The sequence below is a fragment of the Gadus macrocephalus genome, chromosome 5, assembly GCF_031168955.1.
Source record: "Gadus macrocephalus chromosome 5, ASM3116895v1".
Taxonomy (NCBI): domain Eukaryota; kingdom Metazoa; phylum Chordata; class Actinopteri; order Gadiformes; family Gadidae; genus Gadus; species Gadus macrocephalus.
The window spans coordinates 17,592,013-17,611,143 of NC_082386.1; the positions used below are offsets into that span (position 1 = coordinate 17,592,013).

The 19,131-nt window shown below is 46.9% G+C and overlaps 3 protein-coding genes across 5 annotated transcripts; 2 read left to right on the top strand and 1 right to left on the bottom strand.

Annotated features, from left to right (window-relative positions):
• Positions 1–100: 100 nt before the first annotated feature.
• lgals3a (lectin, galactoside binding soluble 3a) lies at positions 101–7,199 on the bottom strand. 3 transcript variants are annotated; one of them, XM_060051581.1, is made up of 6 exons: positions 7,110–7,199; positions 6,568–6,582; positions 5,680–6,411; positions 3,120–3,208; positions 2,697–2,853; positions 101–1,796 (listed from the first exon to the last, which is right to left on the bottom strand). In XM_060051581.1, the coding sequence occupies exons 2-6, from the start codon at positions 6,577–6,579 to the stop codon at positions 1,641–1,643; spliced, it is 1,146 nt and encodes a 381-aa protein (XP_059907564.1). In that variant the 5' UTR covers positions 6,580–6,582; positions 7,110–7,199; the 3' UTR covers positions 101–1,640. The 3 variants fall into 3 exon arrangements, with proteins under 3 accessions (XP_059907564.1, XP_059907563.1, XP_059907562.1); XM_060051580.1 differs by having other exon boundaries at positions 6,945–7,177; XM_060051579.1 differs by having other exon boundaries at positions 6,938–7,173.
• A 452-nt stretch (positions 7,200–7,651) lies between these two features.
• gmfb (glia maturation factor, beta) lies at positions 7,652–13,273 on the top strand. The gene is made up of 7 exons (XM_060051721.1): positions 7,652–7,800; positions 8,815–8,911; positions 9,188–9,237; positions 9,323–9,372; positions 9,822–9,904; positions 10,188–10,261; positions 10,862–13,273. Exons 1-7 carry the CDS (start codon positions 7,798–7,800, stop codon positions 10,931–10,933), a joined length of 429 nt encoding a protein of 142 aa, XP_059907704.1. The 5' UTR covers positions 7,652–7,797; the 3' UTR covers positions 10,934–13,273.
• Positions 13,274–13,371: 98 nt separating this feature from the next.
• Positions 13,372–19,028, top strand: cnih1 (cornichon family AMPA receptor auxiliary protein 1). The gene is made up of 5 exons (XM_060051720.1): positions 13,372–13,574; positions 14,319–14,387; positions 16,657–16,769; positions 17,415–17,558; positions 17,779–19,028. Exons 1-5 carry the CDS (start codon positions 13,494–13,496, stop codon positions 17,804–17,806), a joined length of 435 nt encoding a protein of 144 aa, XP_059907703.1. The 5' UTR covers positions 13,372–13,493; the 3' UTR covers positions 17,807–19,028.
• The last annotated feature ends 103 nt before the right edge of the window (positions 19,029–19,131 follow it).

Genomic DNA, 19,131 nt, shown 5'->3' on the forward strand with positions numbered 1-19,131 from the left:
TTAGAGATTTTGTGATAATATTTATCTTCAGTATGTTCCAAGTTCATAACTTAAGTCTTGGGTTGCTTTAATTAACATAACTCACAATCCACACGGTTCGTACGGTTGTCTGTCTTTATTTATACGCATACAATCTCGAATACAACCATCCCGTCTTTGGCGAGAAAATGTTTACCACCCCTTCCACTCATCACTCTCAAACCTCTAATACCTACTCATGGTTTATGACACTTCAAACGTAAATCCTATGCTGTAAAACTTAACGTGACCATTAACTTAATGTGACCAAAAACAATACAGAGGACTGAAGAAAGGCAGGGGACGAACATGGCTCATAAATATTGCTTAAAGGCCCGGCCTCCCCCACAGGGTGTGACGCGGATCAGCCTTGACGAGGCGTCCCCTGTAGTGACAGCACACATGGGACGGTCCACCTGTATGCATGATGAGTAGACCACCCACCTCCCAGTGGACTGGATACAATTGCATTTATTCACCAGCGCAGACCCGGCCACTTGTGATGTCACTAAAGGGGTCAAATTAGAAAGGCCGTCACACCTGCTGGTAAAATAGGGGCCCTTCAAAAGAAACGAAACGACACCTCACATTACCCCTGACTGATGGGTGGTCCCGTCTCGGGACAGACAGCTCATCAATTATCAGCAAATAGCAAACAAGGTCATGCATATGGATCAGGCAGAAAAAAGGCTAATTTGACCAATCAGCACCGCAGAGAGTGAACACAAAAGATTCACCTGCTGGTGCGTTGCTATGGAGACGGACAGAAAGACATGAAAGACAGCCCAACTCTTTGCTTTCGATCTACTTCGTGAGTCGTGATAGTTTATTAGTCGTGTTAGTGGTAGTCACCGTCAGCTAAACGTCTTTTAGTCTAAAATACAAAATAATACAATTAATCGTGTAGCAAACCACCACACAGGCCACTCTTTATAGACACAAAGTGGTTCAGATGCTCAGAGTACTAACGTAAAATATGATTTTTTTGATTTCTCTGAATATGTGCCTGTATATTTTCACCAGCGAGTGGTCTGAACAAGAAGGGCTTCCTGAGGACTCGAGGTTGACGCTCGAGTCCTCAGTGTGTTGCGGTGTGTGTGTGTGCTGCAGTGCGTGTTTTGTATTTTGTCTGTTACATCAGCGATTCCCTTATATGTACTACCGCCTTCCGGTGGCCCGAGAGGGTACTGCAAGCGGGCGCCAAATCAATGTCAAAATTGAACATGAATGTATAATAAAATACTGATCGATATTTTTCATGCTTTGACAGCTAATTTCATGGTATTCATCTTAAACCAGCATGATAAATGCATGATGAATGCAAGTGCTCAGCCAGATCCAGGGAAAAATCGGATAAGAACATAGAATTCAACAGGATACGCTTTTTCATGCTTTAGAAGCCACCTGCCCAGCACTGCCCTTTGATTGAACCACCACTGACGGAGGAGAATCGGACCGGTGAGGCTGGGGGGGTTAGCCCCGGAGAAACTAAAGCAGGGCGGGGTTCTGGAAGGGGTCCTGGGGGGTCTTGGGTGTAAGGGGTTCTGGGTGGGTTTCAGGTGGGGTTCTGGGTGGGGTTCCTGGTGTAGGGGGTTCTGGGTGGGGTTCTGGGTGTAGGGGTCTCAGATCATGCTGGGGGCCGCGCTGTAGAGCCGCAGGTCCCCCTGGACCCGGACCAGGGTCACCTCCTCCAGACCCCCCATCCGGTGCTCAAACTCCAGCAGGTGGGTCCCGTCCACCGCCACCTTGAAGGAGTCCTCCTCCACCAGGACCTTCAGCTGGGGGCGAGAGACATAGAGACACATGTATATACTGTAGAGAGAGAGAGACCTCCTCCACCAGGACCTTCAGCTGGGGGCAAGAGACATATGAATATACTGGGGGGGGGGGGGGGGGGGGGGAAGAGAGAGAGAGAGAGAGAGAGAGAGAGAGAGAGAGACCTCCTCCACCAGGATCTTCAGCTGGGGGCGGGGGACATGTTCGGGGGAAAAAAATTCGGGAGAGAAAGACAGAGACAAGAGACTGAGAGACAGACAGACGGGAGTGGAGAAAGAGAGAGATGGGGGTTGAGAGAGAGAGACAGCGAGAGAAAGAGCAGAGGGGACGGAGAGAGGAGGGAGTGGAGAGAGAGGAGGGGGTGGAGAGAGAGGGAGCGTAGTGGTTAGAGTGTAATTCCCAGTCCTCAGGCTCTGGGTTTGATTCCCCAGTGTCCCCAGGCTCTGGGTTTGATTCCCCAGTGTTCCCAGTGTCCCCAGGCTCTGGGTTTGATTCCCCAGTGTCCCCAGTGTCCCCAGGCTCTGGTTTTGATTCCCCAGTGTCCCCAGTGTCCCCAGGCTCTGGGTTTGATTCCCCAGTGTCCTCAGGCTCTGGGTTTGATTCCCCAGTGTCCTCTGGTTTTGATTCCCCAGTGTCCTCGGGGTTTGATTCCCCAGTGTCCTCAGGCTCTGGGTTTGATTCCCCAGTGTCCCCAGGCTCTGGGTTTGATTCCCCAGTGTCCCCAGTGTCCCCAGGCTCTGGGTTTGATTCCCCAGTGTCCCCAGGCTCTGGGTTTGATTCCCCAGTGTCCTCGGGGTTTGATTCCCCAGTGTCCTCAGGCTCTGGGTTTGATTCCCCAGTGTCCCCAGCCCCCCCCCCCCGTCCCCCTCTCTGAGCCCTCCGGTCCCCCTTGGGTGTGTTACCTCAAACTGGCGGCCGGGGGCGAAGGGGAAGTCCCCGTCCCGCTCCTCGGGGCCCCAGCGGCCCCCCAGGTTGGTGTTCCTCACGATGGTCTGCTCCGCCATGCGGGGGTTGAAGTGGAACACCACGTCAGAGCCCTTCATGAAGTCCACCTGGAACCTGCAGAGAGCCCAGGGTCTGAGTCCTCCACCCAACACCACCACCACCACCACCACGAAGCCCCTACTTGAGTGATACACCCACCACCATCACACCCCCAACACACTCCAACCCAAGTGTACACCGCCACCACCCCATTTGAGTCCTCCACCCACCACCACCACCACCACCACCACCACCACCACCGCATCGCTCCTAGAGTGAGACTCCTAAAGGTCACGTCTGTCGGTGAGTGTGGGCTACATTAGGGATGAGTTGCGGGGTACCTGTTCCCCCCGTGGATGGGCTCCCCCACGACGGTGATCAGCAGGTTGGGCATCATACCGGCGTGGAGGGGCAGGTCGTAGGGGACCATCTGGAACAGGGAGGAGAAGGAGAGGGGGGAGACGAGGGAGAGAAGGGAGGGAGGGAGAGGAATAACTCCGTTTAAAGCAGTAGAGCTGGTCCTGTAAACTATGGAGGAATTATGGAGATGTTCTAGAAAGGTCCAATATTATACCACCAGGTGTAAGTGTGATTAGCCCATACCAGCCGTTTCGGAAATTCTGCTGACATCACTCTTCTGTAGTTCATTCTTCTGACATCACAAGTGGGCGTGTCCAGCTAGATGTATGACGGACAGATGAGCAGTTTGCTCCAGTCCACTGGGTAGGCCGGCAGGCTGATCTGATCTATCCAGCACCCATGTAGGTGGACACGCCCACTTGTGATGTCAGAAGAGGCAGATGTCCAAAACAGCTCGTAATGGCTATTCACACTCACACCTGGTGGTATAATATGACACCTTTAAATACATAATTCCTAATGAGTATGAATACCTACAATTACATTGGCGTACCCCTTAACCTCTGAGGGACGGCCACAGTGGAAAAGGGTATTGAAGCACTTCGTCATAGAAATACATCACAAATAAAGTTGCTGTAGAAATATGTTGTCGTAGTCGAATAGCTTTAACTATTGATCTTCAGGAATGTACACACAGTCATAGAAAGAAAACTATAAAGTTATAGTTCACCAAGTTATAAAAGGGTTTAACTATCGAGTCTTAGGGGATCACCCGGTCATGGAAATAAACCCAAATAAAAAAAACTCTAAATAAAGGTTTGGTTGAAGTGAGTGTTGCACCTCTCCCACATTCCACATCACATCACAATGACCAGTGAGTCAACATCTCCTCGTGGACCTTCCTACCGCCTTACGCAAGCCACTGGCAACCGCCGATGTTATGAATAAGGACAAGCAGGCTAACTTAGAAACCATTTTATTACTTGGAAAAACAAATCATTACAATTTAATATAAGACGACAACCTGATGAAAATCACGAGGACGGGGTAGTCTACTTTATATGTCATGATCAACAGGGAATGGGATGGCATCTGGATGAAAAATATATAGTAGAGTACATGTATATATGCATATGCATATGCATATATATATATATATATATATATATATATATATATATATATATATATATATATATATATATATGCATATATATATATATATATATATATATATATGCATATGCATATGCATATGCATATGCATATGCATATATATATATATATATATATATATATATATGCATATGCATATGCATATATATATATATATATATATATATATATATATGCATATGCATATGCATATGCATATATATATATATATATATATATATATATATATATATATATATATATATATATATATATATATATATATATATATATATATATATATATATATATATATATATATATAGATATTTCTGCTTTGAGAAACAATGCAAAAGGCAAGACATCAGACTGCACTTTGACCCCGCCGGGGGTCAAGCTGCAGCATCGCAGCCTTTTGTAAATCAACCGCTGAACCCATCAGTAGACAAGGGGGGGGGGGCGGCGCCGCCTGGCTCCTGATTGGTCACTGACTAGCTGATTGCGGTCAGCGATACGGCGGATAAAACCTGGACTGGAACACAAGAGACACAGTGTGCATGACGACGCGTGCGTCAGCCCTCATTCATCCGCATGAGACCCCGCTGCAGCAGCAGCGACCCACCACCGAGGGAGGGGTCGGAGCAGGCGCAGCCCCCCGGCGGAGCCGCCTCAGCACTAAAACCAGCTGCCCCAGCCAGACGTCACCCCGTCAGCCCAAAGCACCTCCGTCACCACCACAACCGCCCACTCCAAAATCAACAGTCAATAATCAATAGTCAAGAGTCTTCCTACTCCACAACCAGCACTACAAGGAGAAGAACCACAGAACCAGTCTAGAGATTACCAAGATCAGAAGAAGAGCCCCCAGAACCAGTCTAGAGACCACCACTACAAGAAAAGAGCCCAGAACCAGTCTAGAGACCACTACTGCAAGAAGAAGAGCCCAGAACCAGTCTAGAGACCACCACTACAAGCAAAGAGCCCCAGAACCAGTCTAGAGACCACCAAGTTCAGAAGAAGAGCGCAGAACCAACCTAGAGACCATCAAGCTCAGAAGAAGGGCCAAGAACCAGCCTAGAGACCACTACTACAAGAAGAAGAGCCCAGAACCAACCTAGAGACCACCAAGTTCAGAAGAAGAGCCCAGAACCAGCCTAGGGTCCACCAGGTTCAGAAGAAGAGCCCAGAACCAACCTAGAGACCACAACTGCAAGAAAAGAGCCCCAGAATTGGTTTAGAGTCCACCAGGTTCAGAAGAAGAGCCCAGAACCAGTCTAGAGAGACCACCAACCGCTCTAGAGTGCCCCAATCACCAATCAACACACAACACCGCAAAGCAAGCAAGGCGCCGATACCACTGATGATATTGAACTACTTCAGACTCACCAGCATGTTGCCCGGAGAGGCCGGGCCCCCATAGGGCCCCATGGGCGCCCCGAAGGGGCCGGGGCCGGGAGGGAAGCCGCCTCCTCCGGGGGCGGGAGGGAAGCCGCCTCCTCCGGGCGACCCCCAGGTCCCCGGGGGCATGGGAGGGAAGGCCCCGCCCGGGAACCCAGGGAAGGGCCCCGGGCCGGCGGCGGGGGGGAAGGCCCCGGGGTCCCCCGGTCCGTACATCCCGTTCCCGGCTCCGGGCTGTCCCCCGGGGAAGGGCATGTTGGGGTAGGGCCCGGGAGGGGCCCCGGGGCCGGAGTGAAAGGGTCCGGACGGGTAGGGGACCGGGGCTCCGGGGAGCTGTCCCGGTGCCGCCTCGGCGGGGTACTGCCCCTGGAAAGGCCCGGGGAAGGGCCCCGGGGCCCCGGGGCCCGAGGGGAACTGGCCCGGGGCTCCGGGTCCGGAGGGATACTGTCCAGGGACGCAGGAGCCTGCCGGGTACCCCCCGGGTACCGAAGGGGGCCCGGGGTACTGGCCCGGGGCTTGGGGGCCGGTGTTGTACGGGCTACTAGGGAACTGCCCTGGGGCCCCAGGTGGGCCGCCAGGCATACCGCCGGGGCCTGTGGGCTGCGTGGGGGCCCCTGGGGCAGCGCCGGGCCAGCCGGGGTTGGCGGGGGCGGGGGCAGACGGGTTGTTGGTCCCTATGGTACTTGCCTTGCCCGGGACGTCTCCGAGGGCGTCAGACAGCTGCCATGGAAACGAAAGGAGATTACACTGCTTTAACTTTCTGGATAATATAAAGATAACGTTCATGATATACCGTAGTTAATTAAATCGAAAGGCTAAGATGTCAATCATTGGGAATGTGTGAACATTTTATAGAAAGAAACTATTTCTACTCACCGAAAAATCCATGATCTAGAACAAAAAAAACATTGAAATAAGCTTTAACCAGTTATCAAATGAGTAATAACAGCAAATAATATCCAGCTGAACACACATCACAATGTCAGAAGAACGCAAAAGTACAGAATAACGTAAGCTTCCCTGTTCCTGGTGGGTGACTCAGACCCACCATAAAGTTACTCATTATAACCCTCCGTGTCACTAGTTAGCTCAGGACAACACCTAAAACAGCGAACCTAACTTCTACCCGGACAACTACGGGTGATTCTCGAACCCCCGGGACGATTAATGCGCTGTATAGCCCATTAATTAGCCCTCAGTCGTTAGCTGCGTGGCTAAAGTACAGTAAGTTGAGCATCGACTGTACCTCGCAACTCTCCAACGGGGTGACAGATCGCCTTTCGACGGGCTCGTAGTCAGGACAAAGCTAACACTTAAGGAAGTTTTGAATAGAACGGTGGGTGATCGGAGTAGCCCGATGTATGTAGACACTGTGGCGTACAGCTTCAATGCACACACACACACAAACACACACTCACACTACTACAGCAGCAGCTACCTAGCTTTCCTCCTCCTCTTCTACTTCTGGTCGGAGGAAGTGGACACGCCCCTTTATGGCAACGTCACCGGGGGCCACGAAAGAGTTCTTCCTAAAGTATGTTGTTGTAAAATTATAATAATAATGAAATGTTGGAGTATTCCTACTTAGGGTCCGAGGTCATAGATATATATTTATGTTTTTATATATAATCATTTATTAAAATTGGCGTCGATACAGACATTTTATTTATGGCCATCCAAATTTCCCGGCAACCCCTTTTTTATATCATATTTAGAATCAACCACAAAAATGTGTGTTGACTGTATCAGATTATTATAGTAAAATGTTGAAAAGTGTCGGCTTCTAAATATGAATCTGTCGGAAATTACTATCCGTTACATTTCGCAAGCAAAAAAACAAAAAAACACACAAAAAAACGAAAAACTACTTTTGTTTACCATTATATCAGTTAAATGCTGAGTAAAGAACATAATACAAAGTAGCACTGGCTGTCAATCCAACGCATGTTGTTATTTGACGACGCCTGTTTTCGGAGCAGGAGTTGAAGAGGATTGGTCGAACCAGTCACAAGATATTTCATCTCGGTTTGGGGAAGTAAAAAAAACAACACATTCAAAGCTTCGTCCCCGAGCATCTGCAGTCTGGTCCGCGTCTGCTCTGTCAACATGGTGAGTTTTAGAGCACAACAGCCAACGAATCGACTCGTTTTGCCATGCATCTGCCCTCCCTGCCGTTACCTTTAATTAATTGATGCCCTAATAATGAGCAGTGAGAAAGTAGGCTCCCGCCTCTGCTAGCGGTAGCATGCTAGCCGTGGGGACATCCTGTACGGGTGGAGATCTGCTCACACACGTCTTGGTATGAGGACTTTAGCATGGAGCTAGCGTCCGTATCCAGATCCAATGGTCCTGCGGTGGTTTCTGTGTGCTGTCATCTTCGGCTCGTAGACATATGCTTATAATGCCATTAGTTGGATAGTTGCTTGTTGGTTATTTTGTATGAGTTGCTGGGCGTTCGGAATTCGTTTCCTGTCAGAAACTGTCCACAAAGCATATTTGCATACATGTCTTTACTCGTACCACCGCTGTAGTTTGCGATTGGTTTCCTAGTAAAAGCACTGTAGCTAACAGAATATGTTGTCGTTCTGCGAAGATCGTAACTTCTAATGTTGCTAGCAATCTTTTCAGGACAGGAAGACAATGGGTTCGGTGGAGTGGCTGTTGTGCCCATAAACACAGGAAATATGTGCAGCATGCTGAAACATCTGCTTGCTGCACATATTTCCTGTAAAAAATAAATATCTCCTTTTTTTGTTTTATTAGGGCCAAAACGTGTATTACATAAGCATGTATATAGTGTAAGTCAAATGAGTTAGTCTGGACTTATCCTCTGGTCTTAACCCAGCAGGACATCTACTGAAGTCTCCCAGAATTGATTAACAGAACCCTCAAAGCTTAACTGAATGACAACATATTTGGCCTACATCATGCAATGTGGGTCAATGTGAACACGCATAGGACTACTATCTGTGTTGCCATCATTTGACTACTCCAGTCAACAAGGTCCATAATAATCATCCACTCAACAGAGGTGTGTGTGTGTGTGTGTGTGTGTGTGTGTGTGTGTGTGTGTGTGTGCGTGTGCGCGCAGACCTTTCACGTCTTACCTGTTTTTGTTCTCAGAGTGAATCCCTAGTAGTGTGTGATGTAGACGAAGCTCTCGTCGAGAAGCTGAAGGCATTCCGGTTCCGCAAGGCCACCAACAATGCAGCCATCATCAGTAAGCATGTTTTAACCTCACCCTACGCAGATCGACCCTTGTCCTGAATGAAATGGTCACTGATATTTCTTGGCTCGCTTAATGGTTTCACTTAAAGGCATATATTATTAGTTTCACATCACATGTGTTTAGTTCTGCCAATCGCAAACAGTTTCTGGATGTGGCAATAACTCGAGGACAACAGCTATACACCCAGAATACTGTTGGCCTGCGTTGCACCCACAGGAACTCAGAGCTTCTTATTTAACCACTTCTCTTTTCTGTTTCCCCCCTCAGTGAAGATCGATAAAGAAAAGCAGCTGGTGGTTCTGGAAGAGGAATACGAGGCAAGTGGTTGGAAAAAAATAAAATAATAATCCTTGTTGTTATTGTAATATTATTAACCTTGTGTCGGATCATCTTCCCCTTCAGGACATTACTGTGGATGACCTGAGGGATGAACTGCCTGAGCGACAGCCCAGATATCCTTTGCTTTACCCTGGTGTTTAAATAGAAGATGCATGGGGGAATGGTGTTGTTATGTTGTCCTGATGTGATGTAGCATCGGCATTGTTTTTGTCTCGTTAAAGCGAGGCCTTGGCCACCTTTTTAACTGCTTACAAATGTTTCTAAAGCCCCTTTCACACATAGTTCCCGGTAAATGACTGGGACAACCTTTCGAGCACCGCAGGTCTGTTTCCACTATCCCCACATGCAGCTATGTTCTGGAACATTTTAGTTTGGTGCGCTCTCACACATGGAGTGCATGTGGGAAAAGTGCTTGACATATCCAGCATTCAAACGGTGAGCGACGGCTCTACCTGTAAGGGGTAGTCCAGTGGACAGCAGGTCACCCCTCATGACCTGGCCTGCCTCCCTCTGGGCTGAGCCCTGTACGAGGGCAAGTGGTCTTCCTTAACCTAGCCGGTACGTTCCTGGTCTACAGCTACCAGCTTCATCATGACGACGGGCGCGTCTCCTACCCGCTATGCTTCATCTTCTCCAGTCCCTGCGGTGAGACCCTCCCCCCCCCACCCCCTCTCCTTAATCTCTTTGTAGTCATCATCGTCATCTTCATCATCATCATCATCAATGATGTCTCATGACTGAGTGCTAAGGGAGAGGGGGGAAAAAGGGATTGTGAAAGAAAAAAATGTTATTTCAAGGACTTTAAATCGGTAAACATCTACAGGTGTAGAGTGTTGGTCGTAGCGATCTTATACTGTTGTTGTGAGAGATTCCCTGCAAAGCGACAATATTTCTGTTGTCACAACATTTTTTTTATGTCTATTTTCAGACTGCAAACCAGAGCAGCAGATGATGTATGCAGGAAGCAAGAACAAGCTGGTGAAGACTCTGAACCTCACCAAGGTAGAGCAGCACTCAACACCCGTTCCTCTCCTCCACTCCGTCCATCTGCTCCACACCATTCCTCTCCGCGTTGCTCATCGTCTGATCTCTGTCCCCGACCACCTCCTTAATGACCTGTAATCGGAGTTTACTGTCTCCTTCTCCTACCTATTCCGTAATGGCCGGTATCTGACTTCACTTTGGATGAAAACATCTATTAAATGATGCCAATTCTGCATGATGATAAATGATGAACGGCTGGCAATGAACAACAACTACAATTTTTGTTCTGTTCCGTCCGGCAAACTATTTATGATAACCAGTGGTCGCCATAGCGACTCAGCAATGTGCAAATGGTTAAGCGGTGGAAGAACGAGCAGTAGTGAAAACTCTGCCTGCCTGTCTGACGGACTACCTGTCTGTCTGTCTGACGGTCTGCCTGATGATCTGCCTGCCTGTCTGCCTGCCTGCCTGTCTCTCTGTCTGACGGTCTACCTGTCTGACGGTCTGCCTGATGATCTGTCTGCCTGACGGTCTGCCTGACGGTCTGCCTGCCTGTCTCTCTGTCTGACGGTCTACCTGTCTGTCTGTCTGCCTGACGGTCTGCCCGTCTGTCTGCAGGTGTTCGAGGTGAGGACCACTGAGGAGCTGACCGAGGAGTGGCTGAAGGAAAAGCTTGGGCTCTTCTCTTAAGGTCGCCGTGGTAACGGAGGAATGGAGACAGACCGCACAACCCGAGTCAAGTCCTTTTTTTTATTTTTTATTCTTCTTTAAAGAAGTGGGGCGCCATGTTTGCCCCGATGCTCGTTGTACCCCCCCCCCCCCCCCCTAACCACACAGAACATAGGACAATCAATATCTTTCACAGTCACGCGGTTCATAAAATGGTCTCGATTACGAAACACCACACCAGTGGCAGAAGGTGCATAAAAAACGAAACTATTTCTGGAGATGCTATTTCATGCAGACCTGCTTTCTATTGTCCTTCTCATCTAATGTTTCCCTTGTGCCAGTGCAGTGCAGTCTGTCATGAAACCACGCTCCTGGATCATCTCTGTAGGCCTTAGAACTCTCCCGGATAAGGCTAGAGGCTTTGAACTCGACATGGACTTATCTTAAATAAGTCCTGAACTAGCTGTCTCTTAAGTTTAACCCATTTTTTATTCACAATGTTTTGGTTATAATTGGATTAGTAATGGCTTCTCTGGATTATTGAAAAATAGAATATACTTCATATAGTTTGAATTGATTTAGGTTGCTTCCTCCTGACACGGTTGAACAATCATTGCTACAATCAGAGATGGAGGCTTTAGGTCCGTGGATGTAGAATGCATCGAGTTCATCCGTTTACAAGTAGCTCACCTGAGACGACAACCAACAAAAAGGAAAGAGGGATTATACATACATTATACATGTATACTAATAAATCAATGTACTGCTGCACACAATGGAGCAGTACTATTCAAAGTACACACGCATAATGTGTATAAATATATATATATGAACAGCCTTGTCATATTGTAGATTCTGACTGGTGCATGCTGAATATGGTGTTATTTACTATGATTGGACGGCGAGGAATGACCTTTTAGGCCTACCATTGACCTGTCTAAATCTCGGTGAACTTTCTATTCCATTTCTACTGAATCATTCCTGAAATGGCGTCCGTACCATTTGAACAGCAGGACAGCCTTTTCCGTCAAATACAGGGTCTACTCTTAAACTACCTTTGTACACCTGTCATAGTGGATGATTATGGGCCTTATCCAACCGGCAGCCAACTTGGTTCTAAACTATAGCTGGGTGGCGCATTAAGTTCCCTCCACATAGATAGCATTTAGAGCCAAGATTGCCTCTAGTTGACAAAGGCCCATAGCTAGTTTTTGTCGTTTTAAATTAATATTGTGGTGATCCAAACATCACGTTTTTGTACTTGGATTACATTGTGCTTGTCCCAGCCTTGAGGTCAGTTTACCGAACACCGATATTCCTTTTTAGATTGGGAAATCAAACGCAAGCCTTTCTTTCAACTTGTGCACAAAGAGCTTAAGAGTGTCAGATCACAGAGGCGTTGCGTACCCCCTGGGCCCCACCTGTTCTCGGCCTGTTTGTAGGCAACAGACTAAAATGGATTTAGCGGAGATTTACACAATAAGTGTGGCATCATGCTGTAACCCCCCCCCCCCCACAAACTTGCTGTTGCTTATTTTTTATCTGTTTTTTTCATATTTTGTATTGATGAGAATCAGGAGGCCAAACTGAGGAAACAAACTGTATTTTCTGTAACAAGAATTTGGTTAAAAAATATATCAAAGGTTTTTATATCATGTTTGATCCTTTTCTGATTTATTTTATTCATTAAATGCATTCGTTTTTGTTTTATAATTTGCATTGGTTAATCTCCAATGGTCAAGGAGTTTTTTGTAAATCACTGTCAAGATCTCAACAGAAAGTAGAGGAGCTGAAAGCTCTTAATCCATGAGATTGGGATCGTTGCTCTCTGTAAATCGTTGTTAATTTCTAATCTGAAATTAAGATCGACACCTTTCACAATCCGGAAGCCTCCTTAAACAAAATGCCAAAAAGTTTTTTTAAATAAGATATTGATTTGATTGAAGGGAGGCTGCTTAATGATGAACTGGTGTGTTTTATTGAATATGTGCAATGTTTCAAACGAACCAATACAAAAACGAGAATTCCTTGATGGTGAGGGTGGTAAACTACTGTACATGGCTTCGTTTCCATACATGTATGGTGTTTGAACGACAAGGGGGTGAGGCCATGCATTTGGTTTGATCCTGTGGATATACATATTTTTCCAACTAATCTAGTATATGTAGTAAACCGTACAATAAATGTACTTTGCATTGATGTCGGGCTTTTTTTCATACTCAGACGAATCGTCGACTTTTCCAAAATTCCCCACCTGAAACATAGCTGCCTCTTTGCATCAGTGTAACTTGTGAAATATTATTAAATATTCATAATTTGTACGATGTCCAATATTCACCCAATAAAATAGTGATGTATAAATGTCTGCGTTTCTCGTCTTTTCTTCCCCCCACATTATACCAACGACGAGAAACTGAATAACTAAACAGCAATTACAGGGTGACAGATTTTTGCCGTTCTGCAGGTTCTACATCGAAATCTCGCGATAGCTGTGATCAGAACCACTTGTGTGACGACATAGTGGTGACAGATCTCAAATCTGTAGCTACGGCTACGTCCCGAGACCGAGCGGTAGGAGAAAATGGCGTTCACATTCGCGGCCTTTTGTTATATGCTGGCTCTATTGCTCACGGCAGCACTTATCTTCTTCGCGATTTGGCACGTAAGTATCAATGTTTGTTCATCACCGTCGTGCGTCTTGTCCAACGCCACCGAGCCGATATCGCGGGCTAACGTTTACATAAGGACGGGCTTTGTGATGCGTGGTTCGCAATCCACTGTGGGTTCGCCGCCGGTCGACTCAACGCAGATCCTCTTTCATTTTATGGCCGAGAATCCCCCCTCAGGTCCCGGGTTTCGGGTCCATAATGACAATGTGTCCCCGGGAACGGGTCCGATCTAGAATGAATGGCCCCCTGCCGCAAGCTAACGGTAGCACCTAGAAAACAGAGCAGCCTGTCACACACAGTTGTTAACCAGCCATACATATCGCGTCCATCTGATCGGCCATTTCTGTATACATGCGTAATGAGGGCTGTTATATTAACCGGGCTGTTGTATTAACCTGTTATAACGATCTGGACGCTAGCTGGAGCTAGACATGCTAGCCGGCTAACGCCGCTTAACCTTTTGACGGGAGTTAATCTCGTGACGTCATGGCTCAGTGATTTCTACTGACTGTAGCTTTGATGTGGTATTACTGTTTACACTGAACGCATGAAGATTAAAACCAAGAATCCTACACACACACACACACACACACACACACACACACACACACACACACACACACACACACACACACACACACACACACACACACACACTTTTGTAAACGGAAATCGTAGTAATATTTGCATATATTTTGTGTAATATTATAATGTGACTGTCCCTTTTGCCTCTCCAGATAATCGCCTTCGATGAGCTGAAAACGGACTACAAGAACCCTATAGATCAATGTAACACTTTAAACCCGGTAAGTGACACGTCAATAGTCGGCCATCTCCCCTTGCCTCTTTCAGCGCATGCACTTCTGCTTTTGTTTAATGTTATTTCAGGATGAGTTATGCGTCTTGTAGACATTTTAACTTGATTTACCTGCACCGTTCTGCTAACTAAACTGTCTGTTGTAAACCAGGAGTGATGTTTCAGCTCTCAAACTCTAACGCATTTATTCTTTTGGTTTTCTAATCTGCTTCTTTTTTTTATTTATCTTTTCATTTTTGTTAACGTCCAAAAGACAGTTGAAAAGGTCAAAAAGATTAAAAGAATCAAAATTGCATTGAAGGTTTGTACCAAACTTTAAAGAATGCCCGCTCAGTACAGTACAGTCTGCGGTATGTCATTCTGCACGGTAGAGTGTTTGCAACGGTTTTTTCAGTTAACCAATCGAAAAGGGACGAGACTAGATTTCATCTAAGGGCGTGCGTCGGTCCAAGCTTGTTAGCATGGCGGTTTTTGAGTCTTATGGGTGTAAATCCCGTGGTTCGATTTCTTTCCCCACCTTTTTATTTTTACAAACATCCCGCTGCCGTATTGCCAAGTTTCAAATAGAGCCGTAGTTTACCTGGAGGTTTAATTAATCAAAGAGCCTTTTGCTGTTAACCTATAGTACATAGGCCTATGTGCACATCAACACATTGGACAGCAGCCCCCTCTAATAAAGAATGCAATCATTTATCAACCACATTCTCCACCATGTTATGAGGACTCGAGGCACGCGCGTGTTAACTGAAAAGACTTGCAAATGCTCAAGACATGCATGATCTTGATTACACCCCCCCCCCTCCCCCCTGTTTGCATTTGGTGTTTTTATAGTTATTGGTAAGTTATCAATAAACTTATAAATTCAGCCCACGGAATCCATCTAGATTTACAGAAATATTTGGGGAGGTTAAGATGTTTCTTTTTTATGGTACGAACAAGTGATGAGATGGGTGCTTGCTGGACGTCAATCTTAATTCACTTTACTGAATTTACTTTAAACCCCTCCCTGTCTCGAAGGTATCTGTCGGAAGCAATTGCGATTTTAATTTGATTTAAAATGGGTGGATTTTTTTTATGCTTGGGCTTCAAAGCTCCAGAAAATCACCTGGGGTTTGGGCCAGATGGCAGTGGAACACCACGACTAGCTCAGCAGTATCTCAGGGGGCCCTGATTGGTTGATGAACCTTAGAAGAAGTGGGAGGGGGCTCGCCTGTTAACCAGAATGGCCTATTTCTGTCCCATCGTGGTCAGTCATCTCAGCGGTCCGCAGGTCCTTAACATAACCCTCGGCTCAATCTGAACTTCCGCTCGATAGAGCGATCGGCTGGTCATACATTTCTGGCAACACAGTGCAGGATTTCACCACCTCCACCCCCCCCCCCCCCCCCTCCCCCCAACTCTGCACCTCATCCACCCCCCACTCACCTCTCCATCTGTGGGCGTGTGGGGCTCAGCCCCCACCTGGGCTCTACGTGCATGCATGGCTTCCATGTGGCGACTCCATCTGTCCGCCCCCTTCCCAGTAGCCCCAGTAGCGGGTGTTTCCATCACTGGCATGGTCCCCCCCTCTCCTCATCTTTACAGTGTTCAGATGAGCCCTCCTCAGGGTAAAAAAAAAAGGGGGGATTGTTGTTGAGATGAGTCAACACAGCCTGCAGAGCTTAGCTTCATATGTGTCTCTGTAGAGTCCTGACATTTGTACCCCCAGCAGTGATGCATGATGCTTAACATGGTGTCAGCACTGTTGGCTAGATATATCTCTCTCTCTCTCTCTGTCTCTGTCTCTCTCCTTCTGTGTCCCTCTCTCTAGATCTTTCTCTCAAAAAGCCAACTGGCTGCAATACATGACTTTCTATCCATGCCAGTACTCCACCATGTCAATGCATTTATTTCAAAACATCCATGCCGCACGGAAGGCAGCTTCAAATAGTGCAAGGACCGATGTATGTCAAGCCTCTAGCCTCTCTCCTCGCTGCGCTTTACTTGTCCTCCGTGAAGGTCAGCCTGCCATTTAAAGACTTAAAATCAATGTGTTCCTCGTTAAGAGTGCTAGGGTCGTTTCTTCAACACAATCAGTGGCTGCTTAGTTTTAATTAAAAAGTTAGACCCCGCAGTTGAGTTAAACGACTGAAGACGACTTCAGCACACCAGACACAGTCACGGTCTACAAGCGGCCACCGCCTGCAGCGGTCTGTGCTCTCCTCTACTCAGATCTTCCGTCCCACCCCTCTGACTGTGTTTTTGTGTTGTGTTCGTAGCTGGTTCTGCCGGAGTACCTGATCCATGTCTTCTTCTGCGTCATGTTCTTCTGTGCGGCCGAGTGGCTCACGCTGGGCCTCAACATGCCGCTGCTGGCCTACCACGTCTGGAGGTGGGTGGTGCTCCGCCGGGCTGGTTCCGTAGCAACATCCTGGACTCTTAGGGTCAGGGTTTTTACTGCTTATTTGACTCGAATCCCAGTCTAAAGGGAAACCAATGAGAGCAGATCATTGCAATTGCATGCAAATTAACACCAGGTGGCTCTTTAGGACGCACAAAAGAACAACATTTGCACTAGACCTCTTTCACCAGAGTTGGTGTTGGTTGTGTTCAGCTAACTTATCCCCTAACCCGCATTCCCTCTGGTTTAGCATCTACAGGTTTTATCGTGCGTCTGACGTCGTTTACCTACAAATCAGTTAGACGCTTCCATTAAACAAATATATCTACATGAAATACACAAGACTATGTGATGAATATGGGACCCAAAACCTTAGTGGTAGGAGATCCATTCCGAGCTGAACCGTGTTCTTTATACTACCTAGAGCCATACTAGATCCAGAGCCTTATCCTTACCTGCCCCATGATCACACGGATCTTCACTTAAGTAGCTATGGATCAAAACCTCTGCTAAATACCTAAAATGTTGAATATTTTGCAAATAGTTTCCTACCTTCATAATCAGTTTGAAGTTCGTCCTGTAGACCAATGAACACCTTTTTAGCGCTGGTTCTGATTGGTTGTGACTGTGCTGCAGGTATATGACCCGACCAGTGATGAGTGGGCCTGGACTGTACGACCCCACCACCATCATGAACGCCGACATCCTGGCCTACTGTCAAAAGGAGGGCTGGTGCAAGCTGGCTTTCTACCTCCTCTCCTTTTTCTACTATCTCTACGGGTATGCTCACCATTATACCGCTGTTTTGAATTTCAATGCTTTTATTTTGAAGGAGTCAGGAGTAGATAATTTTTATGAACTGATAACCGTCTTATTTACCTCTATCTATGGGTACGGCACTAGGAATCTTTTGAACAGATTTATTTAAAAATATATATTCGATTTTCAAAGTAAAAGCGTGGTATCCCGTAACGTTGCATGTTGTCTCTTGGGCCTCCAGGATGATCTACGTGCTGGTGAGCTCCTAGGCCGGTCGACGCCCAGAGCTGGACGGTCTGCATGTGCAGTGGACACCCGAACAACGCTGACACCTTGGTGGAGGGTCCCGGCCGCTGGAGGGGGAGGAGCCACACACAAACACCGCCCACAGAGGACTAGAACTAACCCCAGCTCCGCCTCTGTACACGGAGCTGGGGGCCATCTTGGCAAACGTTCAGCCCTCTGTCCCACAATGCAGCGCTCCTTCTGCTAGCCCCGCCCTTTAAATTCAATGAAGGAACAAGATTATTTTTTTTTTCTTTCTCTTTTAACTGTGTGGTGATTTGATGCTTCCGTTTTTTTTTTTTTTTTTTTTTACTGTTTATTGAATTTCCCTACTGTTGAACGTTTACAGTGAAGTTAATAGAGGGATTTGAGCATTTAAGGGTCAAGGTCCATTATGGACCTGCTGTTCTAGAATGCTCCAAATTAGATTCCAAGCTTTATAAAATTGATATTAATTGAACCACCCCCCCCTCCCCCCCATGATTCGTCAGACTAAATTGATAGAAAGTGTGAACATTAATCTCTCTCCCATCCATGCTAAGCTTGTGCACTAAATTCCAACGAGACAAGTGGTCTCAAACCCGATCTCTTTTCAAACCAGATTGTCCCTTTATACCTCCTCGAAACCAGTGTGACACCTGATTCAACTCATTTCATCATCATCCTCATGACGCTGTCGATGTTTAGAGTGTTCTTTGAGACGAAACGGTCTGCTGCGACGCATTCAAGGCGATCTGAGTAAAGTGAGGGACTTGATGATTTGGGAGTAAGGCTTTTGTTTAGAGGTTCTCTAGCCGGAGGTAGTCTCAGTACCCGGCCCGTCTGGGTGGTCCGCCAGATGTTTCTGCGCCGACTGCCAACGTGCCGGACTGCCGACTACCTCTCCAGTTTAGGATTCATTCAATCTCCAAATATTCCAACCTTTTGGGAGTGTGTATTTATTATTTTTGCTTTGTACTTTGTCTTGTTCTGGCGCTGTCGTCTTTGGTGCGGGCGCTCAACACTCCTGGCTCCTACACTAAACGAGCACCCCGGACCGCTGTTATTCACTAGCGTCTCCTCCGTCGCGCCTCGTCTTTAGGAAGGGCGTGGCAGTTGAGCGCATCATTTTTATTTGAATGTTTCTCTTGGACCCCACCGTGTTACCATCTAGGAAGAACCAAGACTAGTTTTGTTTGAATCAAAATAAAAAATCGTATCCCACTACACCATTTTGTGGTATGTCATTGGAGCCAAAGGGGTTGAAAGGAAAGACGTACGTTTAAAATGTGCGATTCCTTGACTTCTTTTATCAACGGGTTTAAGACTA

What these genes read in the sequence shown, in the direction of transcription:
- lgals3a (XM_060051581.1), bottom strand. An exon ending in CCCATCCACGGGGGGAACAG is followed by an intron (nt 2,854 to 3,119) that starts GTACCCCGCAAC and finishes GGCTCTCTGCAG; the next exon opens with GTTCCAGGTGGACTTCATGA. An exon ending in CCCCCGGCCGCCAGTTTGAG is followed by an intron (nt 1,797 to 2,696) that starts GTAACACACCCA and finishes TCTCGCCCCCAG; the next exon opens with CTGAAGGTCCTGGTGGAGGA.
- gmfb (XM_060051721.1), top strand. An exon ending in CTGCCTGAGCGACAGCCCAG is followed by an intron (nt 9,373 to 9,821) that starts ATATCCTTTGCT and finishes CCTAGCCGGTAC; the next exon opens with GTTCCTGGTCTACAGCTACC. An exon ending in AGACTCTGAACCTCACCAAG is followed by an intron (nt 10,262 to 10,861) that starts GTAGAGCAGCAC and finishes GTCTGTCTGCAG; the next exon opens with GTGTTCGAGGTGAGGACCAC.
- cnih1 (XM_060051720.1), top strand. Translation starts at nt 13,494, where the DNA reads ATGGCGTTCACATTCGCGGCCTTTTGTTATATGCTGGCTCTATTGCTC. An exon ending in TCTTCTTCGCGATTTGGCAC is followed by an intron (nt 13,575 to 14,318) that starts GTAAGTATCAAT and finishes TTGCCTCTCCAG; the next exon opens with ATAATCGCCTTCGATGAGCT. An exon ending in AATGTAACACTTTAAACCCG is followed by an intron (nt 14,388 to 16,656) that starts GTAAGTGACACG and finishes TTGTGTTCGTAG; the next exon opens with CTGGTTCTGCCGGAGTACCT.